The sequence below is a fragment of the Staurois parvus genome, unplaced genomic scaffold (assembly GCF_062004578.1).
Source record: "Staurois parvus isolate SC_StPar_1 unplaced genomic scaffold, SC_StPar_1.0 ptg003546l, whole genome shotgun sequence".
In the NCBI taxonomy this organism is placed as follows: Eukaryota; Metazoa; Chordata; class Amphibia; order Anura; family Ranidae; genus Staurois; species Staurois parvus.
The window spans coordinates 24210-46147 of record NW_028321342.1 but is presented as its reverse complement, the minus strand read 5'-3'; the positions used below and the strand labels follow the sequence as shown (position 1 = coordinate 46147).

Below are 21938 nucleotides of genomic sequence, written 5' to 3'. Positions count from 1 at the left end.
CTTTCTCAGGCCTTGTGACATTTCTCTTCCATGTGGTGCGATTGCTGACATCATGAAATGGGCGGGGTTTTCTTTTTTATAATCACCTGTCTGCTGGACACCTGTTTAACGAATAATTAGACTCACCTGGAGTTGAATTCTTGTTCGTTAGGATTTTCTTGTCTATAATTTAGCTTTGCTCCTAAGACTTTCATTGGGGTGTGTTCATTTTTGCAACATGGTCTGGGATGAATTTGTTAGGAAAAATACTTTGTGTGCAAATGAACAAATCTTGTCTGCAATCAATGGCCGGCATTTGTGGGAGGATTTTGTAGTATGGCATCCCATAGAAAATGTGGATTCTGAAAGGAAAGGTTTCCTGACAAATCTGTTGGTGGACTCATTTATGCTGAGCACTGTGTGTGTTTATATAAATTCTCCATCTTCACTCCATCCAAAACTAAAAACAAAATAATTTGTCTTTAGTTATACACGGCTCCACCAATGATAGGAACACTGAAAACCCATCAGATCCCAATGGGGAGGAATCTCCTGCTGGATCTCTATACTGACATGGACGGGGGATGGGTGAGGAACCTAAGGACGCCCCATCGTTTGATGGAAATGATCGACCTACAGAGGACTGAATTCAAAGACACCCCGAAAATCAAAGTGAAGAAATGATGCAGCAGATGACTCCATTGTGCTGAAATGTCATTGCAGCAACTCAGAATGGCCCTCAGTTGTCTGTGTGGCCCCCACGTGCTTGTATGCATGCCTGACGTCGGGGGAGGCTCCTAATGAGACCACGGATGGTGTCCTGGGGGATTTCCTCCCGGATCTGGACCAGGACATCACAGAGCTCCTGGACAGTCTGAGGTACAAACTGGTGGCGTCGGATGGACCGAAGCATGACATCCCAGAGGTGTTCTATTGGATTTAGGTCAGGTGAGCGTGGGGGCCATTCAATGGTATCAATTCCTTCATCCTCCAGGAACTGCCTGCATACTTTCCCCACATGAGGCCGGGCATTGTCCTGCACCAGGAGGAACCCAGGACCCACTGCACCAGGAGGAACCCAGGACCCGCTGCACCAGGAGGAACCCAGGACCCGCTGCACCAGGAGGAACCCAGGACCCACTGCACCAGGAGGAGCCTAGGACCCATTGCACCAGGAGGAACCCAGGACCCACTACACCAGGAGGAACCCAGGAACCACTGCACCAGGAGGAACCCAGGACCCACAGCACCAGGAGAAACCCAGGAACCACAGCATCAGCATAGGGTCTGACAATTGGTCAGAGGATTTCATCCCGATACCTAATGGCAGTCAGGGGGCCATTGTCTAGCCTGTAGAGGTCTGTGTGTCCCTCCATGGAGATGCCTCCCCAGACCATCACTGACCCACCACCAATACGGTCATGCTGAACCATGTTACAGGCAGCAGAACATTCTCCGCGGCTTCTCCAGACCCTTTCACGTCTGTCACATGTGCTCAGGGTGAACCTGCTCTCATCTGTGAAAAGCACAGGGTGCCAGTGGTGGACCTGCCAATTCTGGGGTTCTATGGCAAATGCCAATCCAGCTCTATGGTGCCGGGCAGTGAGCACAGGGCCCACTAGAGGACGTCGGGCCCTCAGGCCACCCTCATGAAGTCTGTTTTTGATTGTTTGGTCAGAGACATTCACACCAGTGGCCTGCTGGAGGTCATTTTGTAGGGCTCTGGCAGGGCTCCTCCTGTTCCTCCTTGCACAAAGGAGCAGATACCGGTCCTGCTGATGGGTGAAGGACCTTCTACGGCCCTGTCCAGCCCTCCTAGAGGAACTGCCTGTCTCCTTGAATCTCCTCCATGCTCTTGTCTCCTGGAATCTCCTCCATGCTCTTGTCTCCTGGAATCTCCTCCATGCTCTCGTCTCCTGGAATCTCCTCCATGCTCTTGTCTCCTGGAATCTCCTCCATGCTCTTGTCTCCTGGAATCTCCTCCATGCTCTTGTCTCCTTGAATCTCCTTCATGCTCGTCTCCTGGAATCTCCTCCATGCTCTTGTCTCCTGGAATCTCCTCCATGCTCTTGTCTCCTGGAATCTCCTCCATGCTCTTGTCTCCTGGAATCTCCTCCATGCTCTTGTCTCCTGGAATCTCCTCCATGCTCTTGTCTCCTTGAATCTCCTCCATGCTCTTGTCTCCTGGAATCTCCTCCATGCTCTTGTCTCCTTGAATCTCCTTCATGCTCGTCTCCTGGAATCTCCTCCATGCTCTTGAGACTGTGCTGGGAGACACAGCAAACCTTCTAGCAATGACAGGTATTGATGGGCCATCCTGGAGGAGTTGGACTGCCTGTGCAACCTCTGTAGGGTCCAGGTATGGCCTCATGCTACCAGTAGTGACACTGACCCCGGCCAAATGCAAAACGAGTGAGAAAAGATGAGTAGGAAAAAATGTCAGTGGCCTCCACCTGTAAAACCATTCCTGTTTTGGGGGTCGTCTCATTGTTGCCCATCTACTGTACCTGTTGGTAATTTCATGAACACCAAAGCAGCTAAAACTGATTACCACCCCCCTCTGCGACTTTCCTGACCAGATCAATATCCCAGGAGTGTCATTGACTTGATGCTAGACTGGGATTAATAAAGTGTTCCTTTCATTTTTTTTGAGCCGTGTACTTTAAATTACAATTTTGCTTTTGTAGCAATTAAAAAATATATACTTTAGATTATATATAGTATATATTTGCTTTATTCTTTCTTCCACAAAAGTGGAGTTACCCTTTAAGTCTGTGGTGGAGCAACAGGCTGCAAGACTCGCTCCTTGCTCTGGCAGGCTTCCTCCATTTATGGGACGGCTCCCTTGACAGCCTCTTCTCTGAAGTCATCCAGTCAGCGCACGATGACATCATCACATACAGTGCAGGGCCAACAGTAGGTGAGGAAGGCGAGGGTCCGCCAACATCCCGGAGCGTCATACGGAAGAGCGGCGGAGTGAGGAATAAGTTGTTTGTTTTTTATTCTTCCTCTACCCCTTGACTTAAAGTGGAACGCCGCTCTCTCAATCATCATGGACTGTTCTGAATCCCTCTGCTGCCGGTATTAGTAAACAGGAAAGTGTGTCACGTGACCTGGTTTTAAACTGTTTACCATTTCTTCAGTTACTTCCTGGTTTCTGGTCTAGGCAAATGATGTCATACATCCCAGGAGTCTTCAGGAGGGGAGGAGGGGCTTTCTCAGCTAAGCACAAACTCCTGCCTGCATGCCTCAGCCAAAGGCAGATGGATTCCAGGAAGTAAATGCTACATGAATCATCTTGCCCTTACTCAAGATGGCTGCTGTCATAAATCCTATGGGTTTTTTTTTTTCTCGAAGTCATGGACGGTTGGGGGAGATTTCTTTGAATATTAAAAATGAATTAATTAGCACTTTTGCTGTGTTGCTCAGATACCACGTAGTAACACTTTAACCCTTAGGTGGGGGGGGGGGGGTGTCCCTTTTTTTTTCATAAAATCCCAATTTGGCTATAAAGCTCCTCCGGTTTGACCTTCTATAACCCGTTTCGGTTTCACTTTCACTTTATTATAACAGATGGAAATATTCTAGCAACATACACTGTATTGCCAAAAGTATTGGGGCGCCGGTGACCTGAGGACGGTGACCTGAGGACGGGGATTGAGCGCTTATTGGACTGATGGAGGCGCAGCGTGCCAGACCGAGATCCTCCACCACTCCTGATTTGTTTGCGTTTTAACGTCTGTCTGTGGAGGCGGCCGGCCAATCACTGGATAGTCAGAAGCAGTTCCATGGAAGGCGGGAGGGGGGGGGGATGCCTGTAGTACAGCCACAGATATACCTGACCCCCAAAACCGCCGAGACCCCAACGGACAATGACTGGCAGAAAAACGGGCCTTCCCCCATTCACTAAACATCAGCTTCAGATACACTCTATTGCCCCAAGTATTGGGCCTCCGGCCTTTCCACGCACATGACCTTTAACCCCTCGTCTACCAGGCACTTATACCCCCTTCCTTACCAGGCCAATTTTCAGCGCTGTTGCACTTTGAATGACAATTGCGCGGTCATGCAACATTGTACCCATAGGAAATTATCACTTTTTTCCCACAAATAGAGCTTTCTTTTGGTGGTATTTAATCCCCGCTGGGGGCTTTTATTTTGTTGCGCTATAAACAAAAAAAAAAAAGCAAAAAATGTAAAAAAAAAAAAAAAAAGTTTTTCATTGTTTCTATTATAACATTTTGCAAACAGATAATTTTTCTCCTTCACTGATGTGTGTTGATGAGGCTGCACTGATATGCAACAATGATGGGCAGTGATGAGCTGGCACTGATATGCAACAATGGGCACTGAGAAGCTGGCACTGATATGCAACGATGGGCACTGAGAAGCTGGCACTGATATGCAACGATGGGCACTGATAGGTGGCACTGATGAGCTGGCACTGATATGCAACGATGGGCACTGATAGGTGGCACTGATGAGCTGGCACTGATATGCAACAATGATGGGCACTGATAATCAGTGCTGATCCCTCCTCTGACAATTGCCGGCTCTCGGCACTACGTTCCTCACTCTGTGACAGGGTGAGGAAAGTGCAGCCGATAACCAGCAACTGCATTTACCAGTGATTTGCCTTGTCATTGGACTCAGCTGATCATGTGGTAAAAGGCCGCTGTCCGTAGGACACAGCTGATCACAAAGATCGCCGGGGGTGCGCGGGGGGGACATCATAGGCATGTGGTTAACGGCCTCCCAGTCTTAGTCCGTAGGGTTCAATATTGAGTTGGCCCCGCCCTTTCCACACACATGACCTTTAATGGCCCCCCCCAGTCTTAGTCCGTAGGGTTCAATATTGAGTTGGCCCCGCCCTTTCCACACACATGACCTTTAATGGCCCCTCAGTCTTAGTCCGTAGGGCTCAATATTGAGTTGGCCCCGCCCTTTCCACACACATGACCTTTAATGGCCCCCCCAGTCTTAGTCCGTAGGGTTCAATATTGAGTTGGCCCCGCCCTTTCCACACACATGACCTTTAATGGCCCCCCCCAGTCTTAGTCCGTAGGGTTCAATATTGAGTTGGCCCCGCCCTTTCCAAGCACATGACCTTTAATGGCCGCCCAGTCTTAGTCCGTAGGGTTCAATATTGAGTTGGCCCCGCCCTTTCCAAGCACATGACCTTTAATGGCCCCCCCAGTCTTAGTCCGTAGGGTTCATTATTGAGTTGGCCCCGCCCTTTGCAGCTATAACAGCTGCAACTCTTCTGGGAATACTAAAAAAACAAATCACAAACCCATCTAGCGCACTACAAGTCCCAGCCTTCCAAGTTCCAATAGCCTACGGAGATGGGGGGGGGGGGTTGGGGAGCGGATGGAATGAAAAATTCCAAAGGATCCTGCAGCTACCAATAGACCCGGGATGATCCAGAAACTGCTTGAAAAAAACAAAAGAACAGCCGCGCGAGATCTCCGTCATCAATACATGTCGTTTTATGGAACAATTAGGACATCGGACACTCGCGTGTAAAACTCGACAAACCGCTCTGGTGCAGATCGCAGCAATTCCAAGTGTGAGGACCATTTGGAATCCCTCCACCCGGCATAATGAACGATCGAGTTTGACATCTCTCAAACTCCGCTATTGGCCGACACCGCTGACGATGCCTCGTGGATCTCCATACGCAGTAGAAAGGAAGAGGGAGGGCAAGGAGGGGGCGGTAATGCGTTTCAAAGGACACACCTTCTTTGGTTTTGAGGGATTATAAATGGTCCCCTACTTTACACACTTGGAATTGATCTGCACCAGAGCTTCGTCAAGTTTTACACGCGAGTGTCCGATGTTCTAATTGTTCAATAAAACGACATGTATTGCTGACGGAGATCCCGCGATGATGTTCTTCTGGGTTTTTTTAACTCTTCTGGGAAGGCCGTCCACAAGGTTTAGGAGGGTGTCTATGGGAAGGTTGGACCATTCTTCCAGAAGCACATTTGTCAGGTCAGGCACTGATGTCGGGGGAGGGGGCCTGGCTCGCAGTCTCCGCTCTAATTCATCCCAAAGGTGTTCTATGGGGTTGAGGTCAGGACTCTGTGCAGGACAGTCAAGTTCCTCCACCCCAAACTGGCTCCTCCATGTCTTTATGGACCTTGCTTTGTGCAGTGGTGGGCAGTCATGTTGGAACAGGAAGGGGCCATCCCCAAACTCCTCCCACAGTTGTACAAACTGTCGCCTTGAATTCCCTTCACTGGAACTAGGGGGCCAAGCCCAACCCCTAAAAAACAACCCCACACCATAATCCCCCTCCATCAAACTTTACACTTGGCACAATGCAGTCAGGCAAGTACCGTTCTCCTGGCAACCGCCAAACCCAGACACGTCCATCGAATTTCCAGACAGAGAAGCGTGATTGGTCCCGCCAGAGAACACGTCTCCACTGCTGTAGAGTCCAGTGGCAGCGTGCTTTACACCACGGCATCCGACGCTTTGCATTGCACTTGGTGATGGAAGGCTTGGATGCAGCTGCTCGGCCATGGAAACCCATTCCATGAAGCTCTCTACACACTGTTGTTGGGCTCATCTGAAGGCCACACCAAGTTTGGAGGTCTTTAGCTATTGACTCCGCAGACAGTTGGTGACTTCTGCGCACTGTGCGCTTCAGCATGCGCTGACCCCGCCCTGTCATGTGACGTGGCCTACCACTTGGTGGCTGAGTGGCTGTTGTTCCCAGTTGCTTCCACTTTGTTATAATCCCACTAACAGTTGAACGTGGAATATTTAGTAGCCAGGAAATGTCACGGATGGACTTATTGCCCAGGTGGCCACCTATCACGGGACCACGCTTGGAGTCACTGAGCTCCTGAGAGCGACCCATTCTTTCACCAATGTTTGTAGAAGCAGTCTGCATGCCTAGGGGCTTGATTGTATACACCTGTGTCCATGGAGGGGATTGGAACACCTGAATCACATGATATGGAGGGGATTGGAACACCTGAATCACATGATATGGAGGGGATTGGAACGCCTGAATCACATGATTGGAACACCTGAACCACATGATATGGAGGGGATTGGAACACCTGAATCACATGATTGGGAGGGGATTGGAACACCTGAATCACATGATTGGGAGGGGATTGGAACACCTGAATCACATGATAGGGAGGGTGGGGCCAGTACTTTTGGCAATATAGTGTATATTCGTATACATGGATTCACCAATATACAGACATTTCTGAGCCAAAATTTACCAACAAAGTGCATCAGCTTAACCCGCTGCCAAAGGAGGAAAGTTGGAGAATTAAAGGGAAATTCCAGTCAACCCTAACTAAGCCTAAATCTACTCTCACCCCCATCCTAAGCCTACTCTATCTACCCTGTGAAAGGAAAGATGTCTATACGTAGTCTGAGGTCGCTCCGGTCCCATGACCGGCTTCAGTGTAGAGAGGTGGTGACGTCTCCCATAGACTTACTATGGGTCAGTTGTTGTCGGCCATCCCTCTACGCCGAAGCCGGTCATGTGACCGGACCAGAGACTTCAGATGTTTATATGTAGTCTGAAGTCTCTCCGGTCACATGACCGGCTTCAGTGTAGAGAGGTGATGACGTCTCCCATAGACTTACTATGGGTCAGTTGTTGTCAGCCATCCCTCTACGCCGAAGCCGGTCATGTGACCGGACCAGAGACTTCAGATGTTTATATGTAGTCTGAAGTCTCTCCGGTCACATGACCGGCTTCAGTGTAGAGAGGTGATGACGTCTCCCATAGACTTACTATGGGTCAGTTGTTGTCGGCCATCCCTCTACGCCGAAGCCGGTCATGTGACCGGACCAGAGACTTCAGATGTTTATACTTTCTCTGAAGTCGCTCCGGTCCGGTCACATGACCGGCTTCAGTGTAGAGGAGAGGTGGTGACATCTCCCATAGACTTGCTACAGGGGAGCTGTTGTCGGCTGTCCCTCCTCTACACCGAAGCCGGTCATGTGACCGGACCAGAGACTTCAGATGTCTGTACTTACTCTGAAGTTGCTCCGGTCACATGACCGGCATCAGTGTAGAAGGACAACTGACCCATAGTAAATCTATAGATGACATGACCATTCAAGCTCCACAGCCGTTGTCACCGCCTCTCCTCCATCACTGAAGCCGGCATCAGAAGCCAGTCATGTGACCGGAGCTGTTCAGAGTAAGTACAGACATCTTTTCCTTCCCAGGGTAGATGGAAGAGTCTCAGAAATGGGGGCGGGAGCGGGTTTCGGCTTCGTGACCGGATTTCCACTTTAAAATTGGAAGCTCACCTTTTCACAGAAAATAAAAAAAGGTGAACACCCCACGCCCTCCCCTCCCTGGAAGATTAGTGGTTGCTGCCCACGCAGCAGCCCAGGGATTTTAAAGCCACGCTCTTCTTCAGGCTGCCAGGACGGATCAGAGCGATTTTGATTGGTAGAAGCGATTACATGCCAGAACCTGACCAATCAGAGCCGCTCTGATCTGTCCAAGAAGCCCTAAGGAGAGAGTAGTGGGGCTTTCAAATCCCCAGACCACTGAAGAGGCGTGGGTGGATCAGCCAGGGAGGTAAGTACAGCAGGGACTTGGGGGGGGGGGGGGATGGGGTGTTGGATATGAAGAGGGGGGGGGATGGGGTGTTGGATATGAAGAGGGGGGGGAGTGAGTTCATAGTTCACCTTCTCATTTTCTGAATTTAAAAAAAGATCCAAAAACCGTCAGTGTAATATCCTGCAGCTTACCGGCCCCTTACAGGTGGCGGCTGCATTAGTTTTTCTTTATATTCACCCAGTGATTCTGCCAGTGACACGTCTTGTCCTAACCCAGGGGCTACAAAGCACCATAACAGAGGGAGGTGTTCTGTAGTTCACAGAGATAGCCAAGAACCATGTAGCTGAGAATGCACAGGAAATGATCAGCTCACGGGTCTTCTGGCAGGATCAATAGGTACATGATGCACATATGGAACAGATCTAACACAATGCATTCAATGGTACGTTCCACAGACCAGAACAGAGCGAACGAGACGTCCGTGAGAAGGATTTACATACATTTGAAAGCCAAAACGTCTGAGTTTTTTCGGACGGAGCGGTGAATGGTTAGAAAGCCCGTCAGCCTTGTTTTGCAATCTGTGACCCACTGCCTTCACTTCCTGTTCTGGACATACAACAGGAAGTCAGTAGAAATCTCTCCAAACGGGTGTCCCCACTGGGAAGGTTGGGGTGACAACTGGATCTCCCATCACTTGCACCAGAGGGCCAATGGACACATCGGGGACTAAGAGGGGGTGACTCTCTCCAGCGGGGACACAGCAATGACAATCTGACACAGTCGGGGTATATTTATAAGGCGGGTGGTCTGACATTCACTGCTGGTGAATCCTCCAGGTGTATGTCATGACAGAGATTGATTCACCACCAGTGATGAAAGTCACATTCACCTCTTTATAAATTGGCCCCTTTAAAGCCCAGCTCCATGTTTTCTGCCAAGTTCAATAGTTTGTTCGGGCCAAGCTGGCCCATTTCCTTTACCAATGGATGTGTCAGGCCCAGGGGCGGACTGACCACTTGAAAACTCTGGCACTGCCCGAGGGCCCGGGTCAGTAGGGGGCCCCATGAGATGCCCCTGGTACCTTTTTCATAGGCTTTTTTGAGTGTGGGCAAGGACACAGGGGCCCCATGACCCCCTATTGCCCGGGGGCCCCATGAGTTGTCAGTCCTCCCCTGGTCAGGACTCAGCACAGTGTCCAGCAGCAGAATGGGGACTTCCCAGCCCCCGAAACAAAATCTGAGCACTGTTCAACCATTCACAGAAAGCCTTGTAGTTTATGAATGGATACTAGGCTTCCTTTGATTGGCGGAGGTGAAGAGGCAAGCGGATGCATCACTATCTCCATATCAGCCAATCACAGGAAGCCTTTTATTTAAGAATTAGATACTAGGCTTCCTGTGATTGACGAAGGTGGAGAGGTAGACTGAAGCAGCACAATCTCCACCTCAGCCAATTAGAGGAAACCTCGTATTTTATTAAGGGATATTAAGCTTGCAATGATTGGCCAACATGGAGAGGCGGGTAGAAGAGTTATGATCTCCACCTCAGCCAATCACAGGAAGCCTTGTATTTTCTGAATGGATACTAGGCTTCCTCTGATCGGCTATGGTGGGGATGCAGACAGCAGTATAGGGATTTCCCAGTCCCTGAAACAAAATTGAGTCAGGCTGAGCACTGTTCAGCCAATCACAGGAAGCCTTGAAGCTTACAAATGGATACCAAGCTTCCTCTGATTGGCTAAGGTGGGGAGGCAGGTGGATGCATCACAATCTCCACCTCAGCCAATCACAGGAAGCCTTGTATTTTATTTCATACTAGGCTTGCTCTGATTGGCGGAGGTGTAGAGGTAGACAAATGCATCAACAATCTCTACCTCAGCCAATCCCAGGAGGCCCTGTATTTTATGAATGGATACTAATCTTGCTCTGATTGGCTGAGATGGAGAGACGGGTAGAAGTGTCATGATCTCCACCTCAGCCAACCAGAGAAAGCCTTGAATTTTATGATTTGATACTAGGCTCTCTCTGAACGGCAAAGCTGGAATGTTAGGCAAATGCATCACAATCTTCACCTCAGCCAATCACAGGAAGCCTTGTATTTTATGAATGGATACTAGGCTTCCTCTAATTGGCTGCAATGCGGAGGCAGACAAATGCATCACAACATCCACCTCAGCCAATCTCAGGAGGCCGTTCTTTATGAATGGTTCCTGAGCTTGCAATGACTGGCCGAGATGGAAAGACAGGTAGGCGTGCCATGATCTCAACCTCAGCCATTCACAGGAAGTCTTGTATTTTAAGATATGATACTAAGCCTTCTCTGACTAGCATCCATTCATAAAACTACAAGGCTTCCTGTGAATGGCTGAACCCCGATTCTGTTCCAGGAACGAGGACAGGAAGTCTCCGCACCGCTGTATACTGTATGTAGCTAATGCTGTATATACAGTTTTTACAGGAATTTGGCCAGCTTGGCTGGAACAAGCTATTTGTTATAAATGGCAGAACACATCGGGGACGCAAAATCTGGCACAGCTCTGCACAGAAACCAATCAGCTTCCAGCTATTATTGTCAAGGCTTCACTAAACAAGCTGAAGCTAGAAGCTGATTGGCCGCCATGCACAGCTGCACCGGATTCTACACTTTTAGTCCACGGCTTTGGTGACAACCCTTTCTATTCACCGTCCATTTTTAACACTTCATCATAGCCGCCCTGCCCCCCTTGTGACACTTTTCACAAAATACATAAAAATCAGGAAAAAAAACAAAAAAAAAAAAAAGCGGGCAGTTAATGAGAAAACAAAAACTGTTTATTTTTGCCGATCGTTATAAATAGGCCCCTCGCTCATTTCACTCGGTTTCCATGGAAGTGCTGTTGTGATTATTGTTGCGTCAACATAACCTCTATAGTAAAAAAAAAAAAAAAAAAAAAAAAAAAAAACACAAAAATAAAATAAAAACAAAAAACGAGTCCCTCTCCTCCAGTGTCATTAGAACATTTATAGATCGGGGAGCCGCGGCTGGTCTGGAGACTCCGGCCGCCGATGACGGACAACCCCCCGCCGGCGTCACCGGAACGCACCTCGGCCTCCTCCGGGCTACTGGCGGACTACAAGTCCCAGCGTGGCACCTCGACGCGCGCAACAACGATCGGGAGAGAGCAAAAGAAGAAGTGAAAGTGTGCGGCCCCGCTCTCCCCTCCGCCGGACGAGACGTATCGCCACACGCTGGTAACAAGGACTCTCCCGCCCGCCGATGATGGGGGTGCGGTGTACACGGGTCCCCCCTCCCCCCCCCCTCCCAGATGCTCAGGGCGCGGTGCAACATAAAGCTTCATTAACAGATAACAAGCTGCGTCTAACTCCCCCCGGAGGATTCCGAGGTTATAAACAGGGAGAAACTAATCAGACCCCGGGGATTCCGCTACTCCTCCCCTATTCCCACACACACACACATCCAAAGATACGGTGACCTCCCCTCCCCCCCCCCACCACCACCCCCGCGGCTTAGCGTCACCTAGACATAAGGCACTCTCGGGAACCTCCACCAACCCCCCCCCCCCCCCCTCCCCCTCTACCAGGGAACGCGGGACACGTCTCAAACACGCAAAAACCTATTTTAAAAAAAACGAACGCAAAACCACGGTGACCAATGAAGGGAAAGAAAATAGAAAAAAAAGAAGAAGAAGAAGGTTCAGCTATTCCCCACCACCCGTCCCACACAGAACGCAGGGGGGAGGGGGGGCCCTCGCCGAGCTCGGGGACAGGAAACACCAGACGGGGGACAAACCAATCATCATAAAAATAACAAAAGAAAAAAAAAAAATATACACTTTATCTGTCCAGCAGCAAAACGAACTGGGAGGACTCGGCTGTGTTCAGACATAGAAAAGGAACCTGATCTGTCACTACGGATTGTGGAGGAAGTTACACTCCCTACTGCTGTGCCGGATGCTCCCCCCTGGGGGGGCGACAAATAGAGTGACCCTGCCCCCTATAAGGAGGGGGTTCCCTGTAAAGAACAGATCATGTCTCCCCAGTTTGATTCGCTTAGATGCCCATACACTATACAACATAATTGACCAAGCTGGCCATACGGTATACAACCTGACCAAACATTATACAACCTGGCCAAGCTGACCATACGTTATACAACCTGACCAAGCTGGCCATACGTTATACAACCTGACCAAGCTGGCCATACGTTATACAACCTGACCATACGTTATACAACCTGACCAAGCTGGCCATACGTTATACAACCTGACCAAGCTGGCCATACGTTATACAACCTGACCAAGCTGGCCATACGTTATACAACCTGACCAAGCTGGCCATACGTTATACAACCTGGCCATAATGTATACAACCTGGCCATACGTTATACAACCTGACCAAGCTGGCCATACGTTATACAACCTGACCAAGCTGGCCATACGTTATACAACCTGACCATACGTTATACAACCTGACCAAGCTGGCCATACGTTATACAACCTGACCAAGCTGGCCATACGTTATACAACCTGACCAAGCTGGCCATACGTTATACAACCTGACCAAGCTGGCCATACGTTATACAACCTGGCCATAATGTATACAACCTGGCCATACGTTATACAACCTGGCCAAGCTGGCCATACGTTATACAACCTGGCCATAATGTATACAACCTGGCCATACGTTATACAACCTGACCAAGCTGGCCATACGTTATACAACCTGACCAAGCTGGCCATACGTTATACAACCTGACCATACGTTATACAACCTGACCAAGCTGGCCATACGTTATACAACCTGGCCATAATGTATACAACCTGGCCATACGTTATACAACCTGACCAAGCTGGCCATACGTTATACAACCTGGCCATAATGTATACAACCTGGCCATACGTTATACAACCTGACCAAGCTGGCCATAATGTATACAACCTGACCAACCTGGCCATACGTTATACAACCTGACCAAGCTGGCCATACGTTATACAACCTGACCAAGCTGGCCATACGTTATACAACCTGACCAAGCTGGCCATACGGTATACAACCTGACTGACCAAACGTTATACAATCAAAACTGACCAAGCTGGCCATACGTTATACAATCAAAACTGACCAAGCTGGCCATACATTACAGTTTTGTTTCTTTAGATTTACCTTCAACTATGTAGTACGAGGGCCGGCCAGATTGCACACATGTTCAGATCTGACCTCGTATTATACGGTTTTGGTAAATCTAAAGGAAAATTGTAAATGAATGGCCAGGCTGATGCCTTTAGATTTACCAAAAACGATGTAATAGAAGGGCAAACCTAAAACAAGCCATTCGATATGTCAACATCAGGCCCTTGTAGCTACAGTAGCGGATCTAAAAGGGGATTGTACAATCGGATTGCAGGAGTCAGCCTAAAGCTATACGATTGTTTGGTAATTTCCTTTAGATTTACCGAAACCACATGATGTGAGGTCAAACCTAAACGCTTTCAAGTGGTATGCAGTCAGGCGGGCCCTTGCACTACACAGCTGAAGGTAAATCTAACGGAAATTGAAAAAGAAAATTGTATAATGTGTAGCCAGCTTTAGCCTGGCCATACACACTACAATCTGATTGTACAATCTCATTTACATGTGTAATAGGACAAACCTATAAAATTCAATCAATTTCTATACATATGCACAAGCCCTTATATTTCATAATTAATAGTAGATCAAAAGGAGATTGTACGGTCAGATTGCATAGCCACCTTTAGCCTGGCCATACACACCACAACCTGATTGTGCAATCTCATTTACATGTGTAATACAAAGACAAACCTATGCAATCCAACCAATTTCATTTCAGATACACAGACCCTTATATTACATAACTGATGGTAGGCCAAAAGGAGGTTGTACAATTAGATTGCATGGTCAGCCTTAGCCTGGCCACACACGCTACAATCTGATTGTACAATCTCATTTACATGTGTAATAGGAAGACAAACCTATACAATCCAATCCATTTCTAAGCAAATGCACAGGACCTTCTAACACAGCTGATGGTGGATCAAATACAGATTGTACAATCAGGTTGTATAGCAGATGGACAGCATAAGACTGGCCACATACTCAACAATCCGACTGTACAATCGCCTTGAGATTTACCAAATCACGAAATAGCATGACAGACACAAACAAGTCATTCAATATCTACAGATCAGTCAGAGCCCTGACTACACGGTAGAGCAAAAAAAAAAAATCTGATTGTATAGTGTATGGTCAGCCTTGAATCTTCACGAATGTCTGGTCTCCCTCTGTAACCCCCACATCACTATAATGAATCATCCAGGTGTGTTGGGTGCCCATTCTCCCCTCTGAGCGAGTTGGTTCGATCCGTCCACCTATACACTAGAAGGGATGGCGGATCGAACCATTGTGCTCAGAGGGGACTGGGTACCCAACCCATTATTCTCAGCGCCAGATCTCGCTGTGGTTCCTCCTCCTCCGGCCCCTCTGCCCAGTACAGGGCACAATATTGATTTAGGGACCGGCAGAGCAAACCACAGCACTCGGGGGGGGGGGGGGGGGGGGGGGGGAACGGGACGGCCATACACCTGAAGGGATACTAAAGGCTCTTCTGGTGCTGTAGATCTTCATTTCCCTCTGCAACCCAAACATCCCTATAGTGTAGTATCCAGGTGTGTTGGGTGCGCCCCCCCCGAGCACTGTGGTTCAATCTGTTCGCCCCTACATCAGTAGTAGTGGGTGGATCGCACCGATGCGCTCAGAAGGGGACCCAAGATTCTACGCACCGTAGATCTCTGTGGTTCCCCCTTCACCAGCCCCCAAGACAATACAGAACACAGGTAAAAGGGCCATCGGACCGAACCACATAGCTCAGCAGCGGGGGGGGGGGGGGGCTCTAGGGATCTGAAAAGCAAGTGTCAGATGCAGAAGATACTTTGTAGTTCCTCATCCAGAGCGCTCTTTGTGGTTCCTCATCCCCGGCTCGTATGTCACTACAGGGGACAGTAATGATTTAGGGACCCTGGACTAAACCATAGCACTCAACGGGGAGGGGGGGATCAGGTACACATCTGGAGGGATTCTTCTCCCGCCATAGCTCTCTGTGGTTCCGTGTCCACCAACCCCAAGGTCACTGCAGGCAAGTGATATAGTGGCAGGTGGACTGAACCACAGCAGTCAGAAGGGGGGGAATCAGGCACCCAATACAACTAGAGTTGTTGTAGTGCCGAAGCTCTCTGTGGTTCCTAATCCACCGACCCCAGGGTTACTGCAGGTGATAGAGTGGCTGGTGGATTGAACCACATTGCTTGGGGGGGGTCAGGCACTCAACACCTGGATGGATTAGTCTACCGCCTTAACACTCTGGTTCCTCGTCCACAAACCCCGAGGTCACTTGAGTGATTTAGTGGCTGGTGGACTGAACCACGGCACTCAAACGGGGGGAGGGGATCAGGCACCCAACACACCTGAAGGGATTCCTCTACAGCCGTAGCCTTCTGTGGTTCCTCATCCACCAACCCCCAGGTCACTTCGAGTGATTTAGTGGCTGGTGGACTGAACCACAGCACTCAAAAGGGGGGGGGGGGGAATCAGGCACCCAACACACCTGGAGGCATTCTTGTGCCACCTTAACTCACTGGCTCCTCGTCCACGAACCCCGAAGTCACTTAAGTGATTTAGTGGCTGGTGGACTGAACCACAGCACTCAAAGGGGGGGGGGGGGGAATCAGGCACACAACACACCTGGAGGGATTCTTCTACAGCCGTAGCCCTCTGTGGATCCTCATGCACCAGCCCAGACTGTAGATAAGTGTTTTAGTGGCTGGTGGACTGGACCACAATGTTCAGCGGGGGAGGTCTAGGTATCCGAAATGCAGAAAATACATCCCGGCGCCTACGTCACTACTAGTGATATAGGGGGCTGGTGAATTGAATCACAGAGGGGGCCCAGAGGGATGTCTAAGACCCTTCTACCGCCATACTTCTCTGTGGTTCCTTCACCGGCCCCCAGGTCACAGTAGTGATTTAGGGGTCGGCGGATCGAACCACATCACTCGGGGGAGGGGGAATCAGGCACCCAACACACCTGTTGTTGAAAACTCCTAGTGCTGCAGCTCATCCACCGGCCCCCAGGTCACAGTAGTGATTTAGGGGTCGGCGGATCGAACCACATCACTCGGGGGAGGGGGGGGGGAATCAGGCACCCAACACACCTGTTGTTGAAAACTCCTAGTGCTGCAGCTCATCCACCGGCCCCCAGTAGTGATTTAGGGGTCGGCGGATTGAACCACATCACTTGGAGGGGGGAATAAGGCGCCCGACACACCTGCTGAAGACTCCTAGTGCTGCAGCTCATCCACCAGCCCCCCAGGTCACAGTAGTGATTTAGGGGTCGGCAGATCGAACCACACCACTCAGAGGGGGGGGGGGGGAATCAGGCACCCGATACACCTACTGTTGAAGACTCCTAGTGCTGCAGCTCATCCACCGGCCCCCAGGTCACAATAGTGATTTAGGGGTTGGCGGATTGAACCACATCACTCGGAACGGGGGGGGGGGGAATCAGGCACCCAACAACACACCTGCTGTTGAAGACTCTAGTGCTGCAGCTCATCCACCGGCCCCCAGTAGTGATTTAGGGGTCGGCGGATTGAACCACATCACTTGGAGGGGGGAATAAGGCGCCCGACACACCTGCTGAAGACTCCTAGTGCTGCAGCTCATCCACCGGCCCCCAGGTCACAGTGGTGATTTAGGGGTCGGCGGATCAAACCACATCACTCAGAGGAGGGGGGGAATCAGGCACCCAACACACCTGCTGTTGAAGGCTCCTAGTGCTGCAGCTCATCCACCGGCCCCCAGTTCACAGTAGGGATTTAGGGGTCGGCAGATCGAACCACATCACTTGGAGGGGGGGATCAAGCACCCAACACACCTGTTGTTGAAGACGCCTAGTGCTGCAGCTCATCCATCGGCCCCCAGCCCCACTGCAGGTGAACGATTTAGGGGCCGGTAGACTGAACCACAGCACTCAGCGGGAAGGGGGGGACCAGACATCCGACAGAAGTATGGGGCTGGAACTGTTCTTTACAGGGGTCACCGGTTTTCTCTCCGGTAACAGAGTGGCCCTAGGAGAGCAGAGTGGGGCCCCTCCGGCGGTACAGCGGCGAGCACACTGCTCAGATACATCTCTAAGAGAGGACAGACTGGATAGGAGGCAGTCTATAGCGGGAAATCTTTGATCAGGCGTTATCTTTCACCAGCACAATAATCATGTTCTCTTCTAGCTTGCCCACCACACGCTGGGCGCTCTGCTGGTACAACTGGTGGAAGTCACATGGGGGGAAGGCGTACAGCATGCCAGTGGGGTCTCTGCCCTTCCCGCTGCCGCCCACGGGCAGGCTGATCACTCCAGCCGCCTGCTTTTGTTTTAGGTAAGAGACCAGGTTCCTGAGCAGGCGCCGCTGTAGGCTGGGCTCGTCGGGGAGCACCCCCTCGTTCTGTGGGGCCTGGATGGCCACCAGCACGGCGAAGCCCCCGGGGGCGCCCTGCCTGACGCGCCGAGTCACCTCCTCCAGTTTCGGCTGGTCCAGCCGCAGCCGCTGAGCGATTTTGAGCTGCGTCAGGCTGCCCCCGCCGGGCACGGAGCGGTCTCTCAGCAGGGCGCTGGGCACGTCGCGGTCACCTTCCAGGAAGTGGATGTAGGTGGGGAAACAGCTGTTTTTCAGTACCAGGTGACCGCACCAGACGGGCGGCAGCGTCCGACCCTTCTCCACCCCCGGGGACACTCTCTCTGCAGGGGGCTCGGGTGGACGGGGGTGGTGGTTTCTCCTGGGTTGGGGTGGCTCGGGGGTAGGGGGGCGGGGCTTCTCTGGTGGTGGGGGGCGGTGGTTGTGTTGCGGGGAAGGGGTGGAGCTGGCCTCTCTTTCAGTAGGTTCCCTCCTGGGGCGGTCGGGGCTGCGCTCCACCCTGCGGCCCCTTTCCCCGGACAAGCTGCGCCGTCGCCGTCTCTCCTCTCGGGTCTTGGAGCTGCTGCTGCTCCCACCGCCCCCTCCTCCTCCTCCGCGGTCTCCGCTGCGGCTGCGGGCAACCCGGGCGGCGCTGCGCTTCTCAGAGTTCAGCCAGCCCGCCTCCACGAAGGGTCGCTCCCGGTCGGAGTACAGGAGGTGCGGGGGAGTCCTGTCTCTCACCCGTAAGTCGGGCTCCAGGGCCGCACGGTGTCGGCTGTAGACCTCGGACTGGAGCAGTTCATAGGAGAGGGGGAGGGGGTACGGGGCGGCCTGGAGCGGGGCGTAGCGGGACGCGGCGGCAGCAGCCTCCTCTGGCGTCACCTTGGCAAAGTCCACCCGCAGCCGCCGGTCCCCCAGCTGGAAGCCCCTCATCTGGGTGCAGGCCGCTTGGGCGGCGTCCAGGCTCTCGTACTGGATGTAGGCGAAGCTGTCGCCCTTGACGTAGTCCACCGTGCGGATGCTGCCGAAGCGGTCGAACTCCCGGGCAAGGGTGGCAATGGAGGTGTTGGGCCCCAGGCCGCCCACCCACAGCCTGGTACTCGGGTTGGGCTTGCCGTACCCAATCTTCATGTAGTTGCGGCCAAGCAGGCGGCCGCTCATGGCCAGCTTGGCCCGGTGCGCCATGTCCAGGTTCTGGAACTTCAGGAAGGCGTAGGCGGCGCCCTGGTTGCGGGACGGCCGCTTGATCACCACCTCCTCGATGGGGCCGTACTTGTCGAAGGCCCGCCGCAGGTCCGTCTCCGTCACCGCGTTGTCCAGGTTGCCGATGAAGAGGTTGCGGGTGGCCCGGTGGTCATCCTCTGGAGCCAGCTGCTCGTCGTCCGCCGCGCTGCTGGCGGCCGCAGCGGCGCTGGGCAGGCGGTAGTTGGTGCCGCCGCCACCGCCGCCCCTCACGCGCTCTTCGTATAACTTGAAGTAGGCGTCCGCCGAGGAGCCCGGGGGCAGCAGCAGGTGGCGCGGCGAGGTGGGCAGGGCGGTCAGTGGCAGCGGGCTGGGCTCCGGGCGGCGGACGCTCTGCTGCGTGAAGACGGGCTCCACCCTCAGCGGCCGGTCGTAGAGCAGCGGGCGCAGTTTGGAGTGGCGGGCCTGGCGGGCGTCCGCGGGCCTGCGGAAGTTGATGTAGGCGACCCGGCCCAGGTCTGGCGTGTGGGACAGTTTGACGCTGATGTCCCCAAAGCGCTGGAAGTGGCGGAACAGCCAGTCTTCAAGGAGGGGCTCCGGCAGGGCCGACCCCAAGTTACTGACCAGGAGGGTCTTGTACTCCGGGCTGTCCGGCAGCAGCAGCGGCCTCGGGGGAGGGGGGTCCCGGGCCCGGCGTGGTGACGAGGCCTGGCCGGCCCTCTCCCTCCTCCCCGAGCTCTTGTGGGCCTCCTCCCGCCTCTCCCGGGCCCTCTTAGCGCGGCCGGGGCTCGACTCCCCCCGCTCGCTCTGCCGCTTCATGTCGCTGGCGCTGGGTGCGGGGGAGGGCGCGCTCACACCGCCGCCATCTTCCACAATGACTGCGAGCGAGGGCGGGCGCGCGCGTCATCGGAGGGCGCCCGAGGGGGAGGGGGGTAAAGGAAGGGCGGCGGCACGTGACCGCTGGACGCGGCACCGATTAGCCGAACCGCGTGACGTCAAGGCGCGGCCTCCATGGCAACGCCGGGCGATAGAGGGGGAAAGGAGAGGGCGGGGCGGCCATTTTGTCGGAGACCAGCGTGCGCGGAGGAGGAGGGCAGCGACTGCAAAATGGCGGCTTAGGTGCTTCTGTGAAAAAAAAAAGAAAGTTAATTGCCCGGATGTGTGACTTAAATAAGAACTTCACTTTACCCGAGTCTTCTAAAAATAATAACAATCCATAAGACTTGTCCCTGTCTTCAAATAAATGATACAACATGGAGTCCAGAAATGGCTTCCTGAAAGGAATACTTCATCTTCGCCAAAACACTGTCATTGCGGATAAGAGTCTCAGCATTTCAGCGCTCGCTTCTGTGGGGGGTGAACAGTGACAGCTAGACCACGCTTAGCAACGTCCTTAGCAGCCTCATTATAGATCAAAGCCATTTGTTTACCTCAAGAAACCTGACTGGAAACTCCCAGGAAGTTGTTAAGAGAGGCCTAGTCCTTATTGCTCACTTTCACCATCATAGAAGTGATCTTTCAAACGTAGCGCTCAGAGCTACTGTAAGGGGTAGAGAAAGTGCACGACGGATGTTTCTCTTAGCAATGGCCTTAGCAACCTCATTATAGATTAGGGCCTTTGTTTACCTCAAGATACCTGACTGGAAACCCCCAGGACGTTGCTAAGAGAGGCCTAGTCCTTACTGCTCACCTCCACCATCATAGAAGCGATCTTTCAAACGTAGCGCTCAGAGCTACTGTAACGGGTAGAGAAAGTGCACGACGGGATGTTTCTCTTAGCAATGGCCTTAGCAACCTCATTATAGATTAGGGCCATTTGTTTACCTCAAGAAACCTGACTGGAAACTCCCAGGACGTTGCTAAGAGAGGCCTAGTCCTTACTGCTCACCTCCACCATCATAGGAGCGAAATTTCAAACGTTGCGCTCAGAGCTACTGTATAGGGGAGAGAGAGTGCAAATGAGGGGAGGCCTTGAAGTCAATCCTCCCGACGCGCTAGCCCCTGGCTATCAGGCCTCTCTTATCAACGTCCTTAGAATCCTCATTATAGATTAGGGCCATTTGTTTACCTCATGAAACCTGACTGAAAACTCCCAAGACGTTGCTAAGAGAGGCCTAGTTGTTACTGTTCACCTCCACCATCATAGGAGCGATCTTTCAAACGTAGCATCAGAGCTACAGTATCGGGGACAGAAAGTGCACATGAGGGGAGGCCTCTCTTAGTAACGTCCTTAGCAACCTTGTTATACATTAGGACATTTGTTTACCTCATGAAACCTGACTGGAAACTCACAGGAAGTTGTTAAGAGAGGCCTAGTTGTTACTGCTCACCTACAACATCATAGAAGCGATCTTTCAAACGTAGCGCTCAGAGCTACTGTAACGGGTAGAGAAAGTGCACGACGGAATGTTTCTCTTAGCAATGTCCTTAGCAACCTCATTATAGATTAGGGCCATATGTTTACCTCAAGAAACCTGACTGGAAACTCCCAGGAAGTTGTTAAGAGAGGGCTAGTCATTACTGCTCACCTCCACCATCATAGGAGCGAAATTTCAAACGTAGCGCTCAGAGCTACTGTATAGGGGAGAGAGAGTGCAAATGAGGGAAGGCCTTGAAATCAATCCTCCCGACGCGCTAGCCCCTGGCTATCAGGCCTCTCATCAACGTCCTTAGAATCCTCATTATAGATTAGGGCCATTTGTTTACCTCATGAAACCTGACTGGAAACTCCCAGGAAGTTGTTAAGAGAGGCCTAGTCCTTACTGC

The 21938-nt window shown here is 51.8% G+C and overlaps 1 protein-coding gene across 1 annotated transcript; it reads right to left on the bottom strand.

The window, feature by feature from the left end:
• Positions 1 to 11318: 11318 nt before the first annotated feature.
• Positions 11319 to 20045, bottom strand: RBM15B (RNA binding motif protein 15B). The gene is made up of 2 exons (XM_089667747.1): positions 12744 to 20045; positions 11319 to 12616 (listed from the first exon to the last, which is right to left on the bottom strand). The coding sequence occupies exon 1, from the start codon at positions 19989 to 19991 to the stop codon at positions 17784 to 17786; it is 2208 nt and encodes a 735-aa protein (XP_089523873.1). The 5' UTR covers positions 19992 to 20045; the 3' UTR covers positions 11319 to 12616; positions 12744 to 17783.
• Between the last annotated feature and the right edge of the window lie 1893 nt (positions 20046 to 21938).

Coding starts and splice junctions, on each gene's coding strand:
- RBM15B (XM_089667747.1), bottom strand. CDS start 19,991: ATGAAGCGGCAGAGCGAGCGGGGGGAGTCGAGCCCCGGCCGCGCTAAG.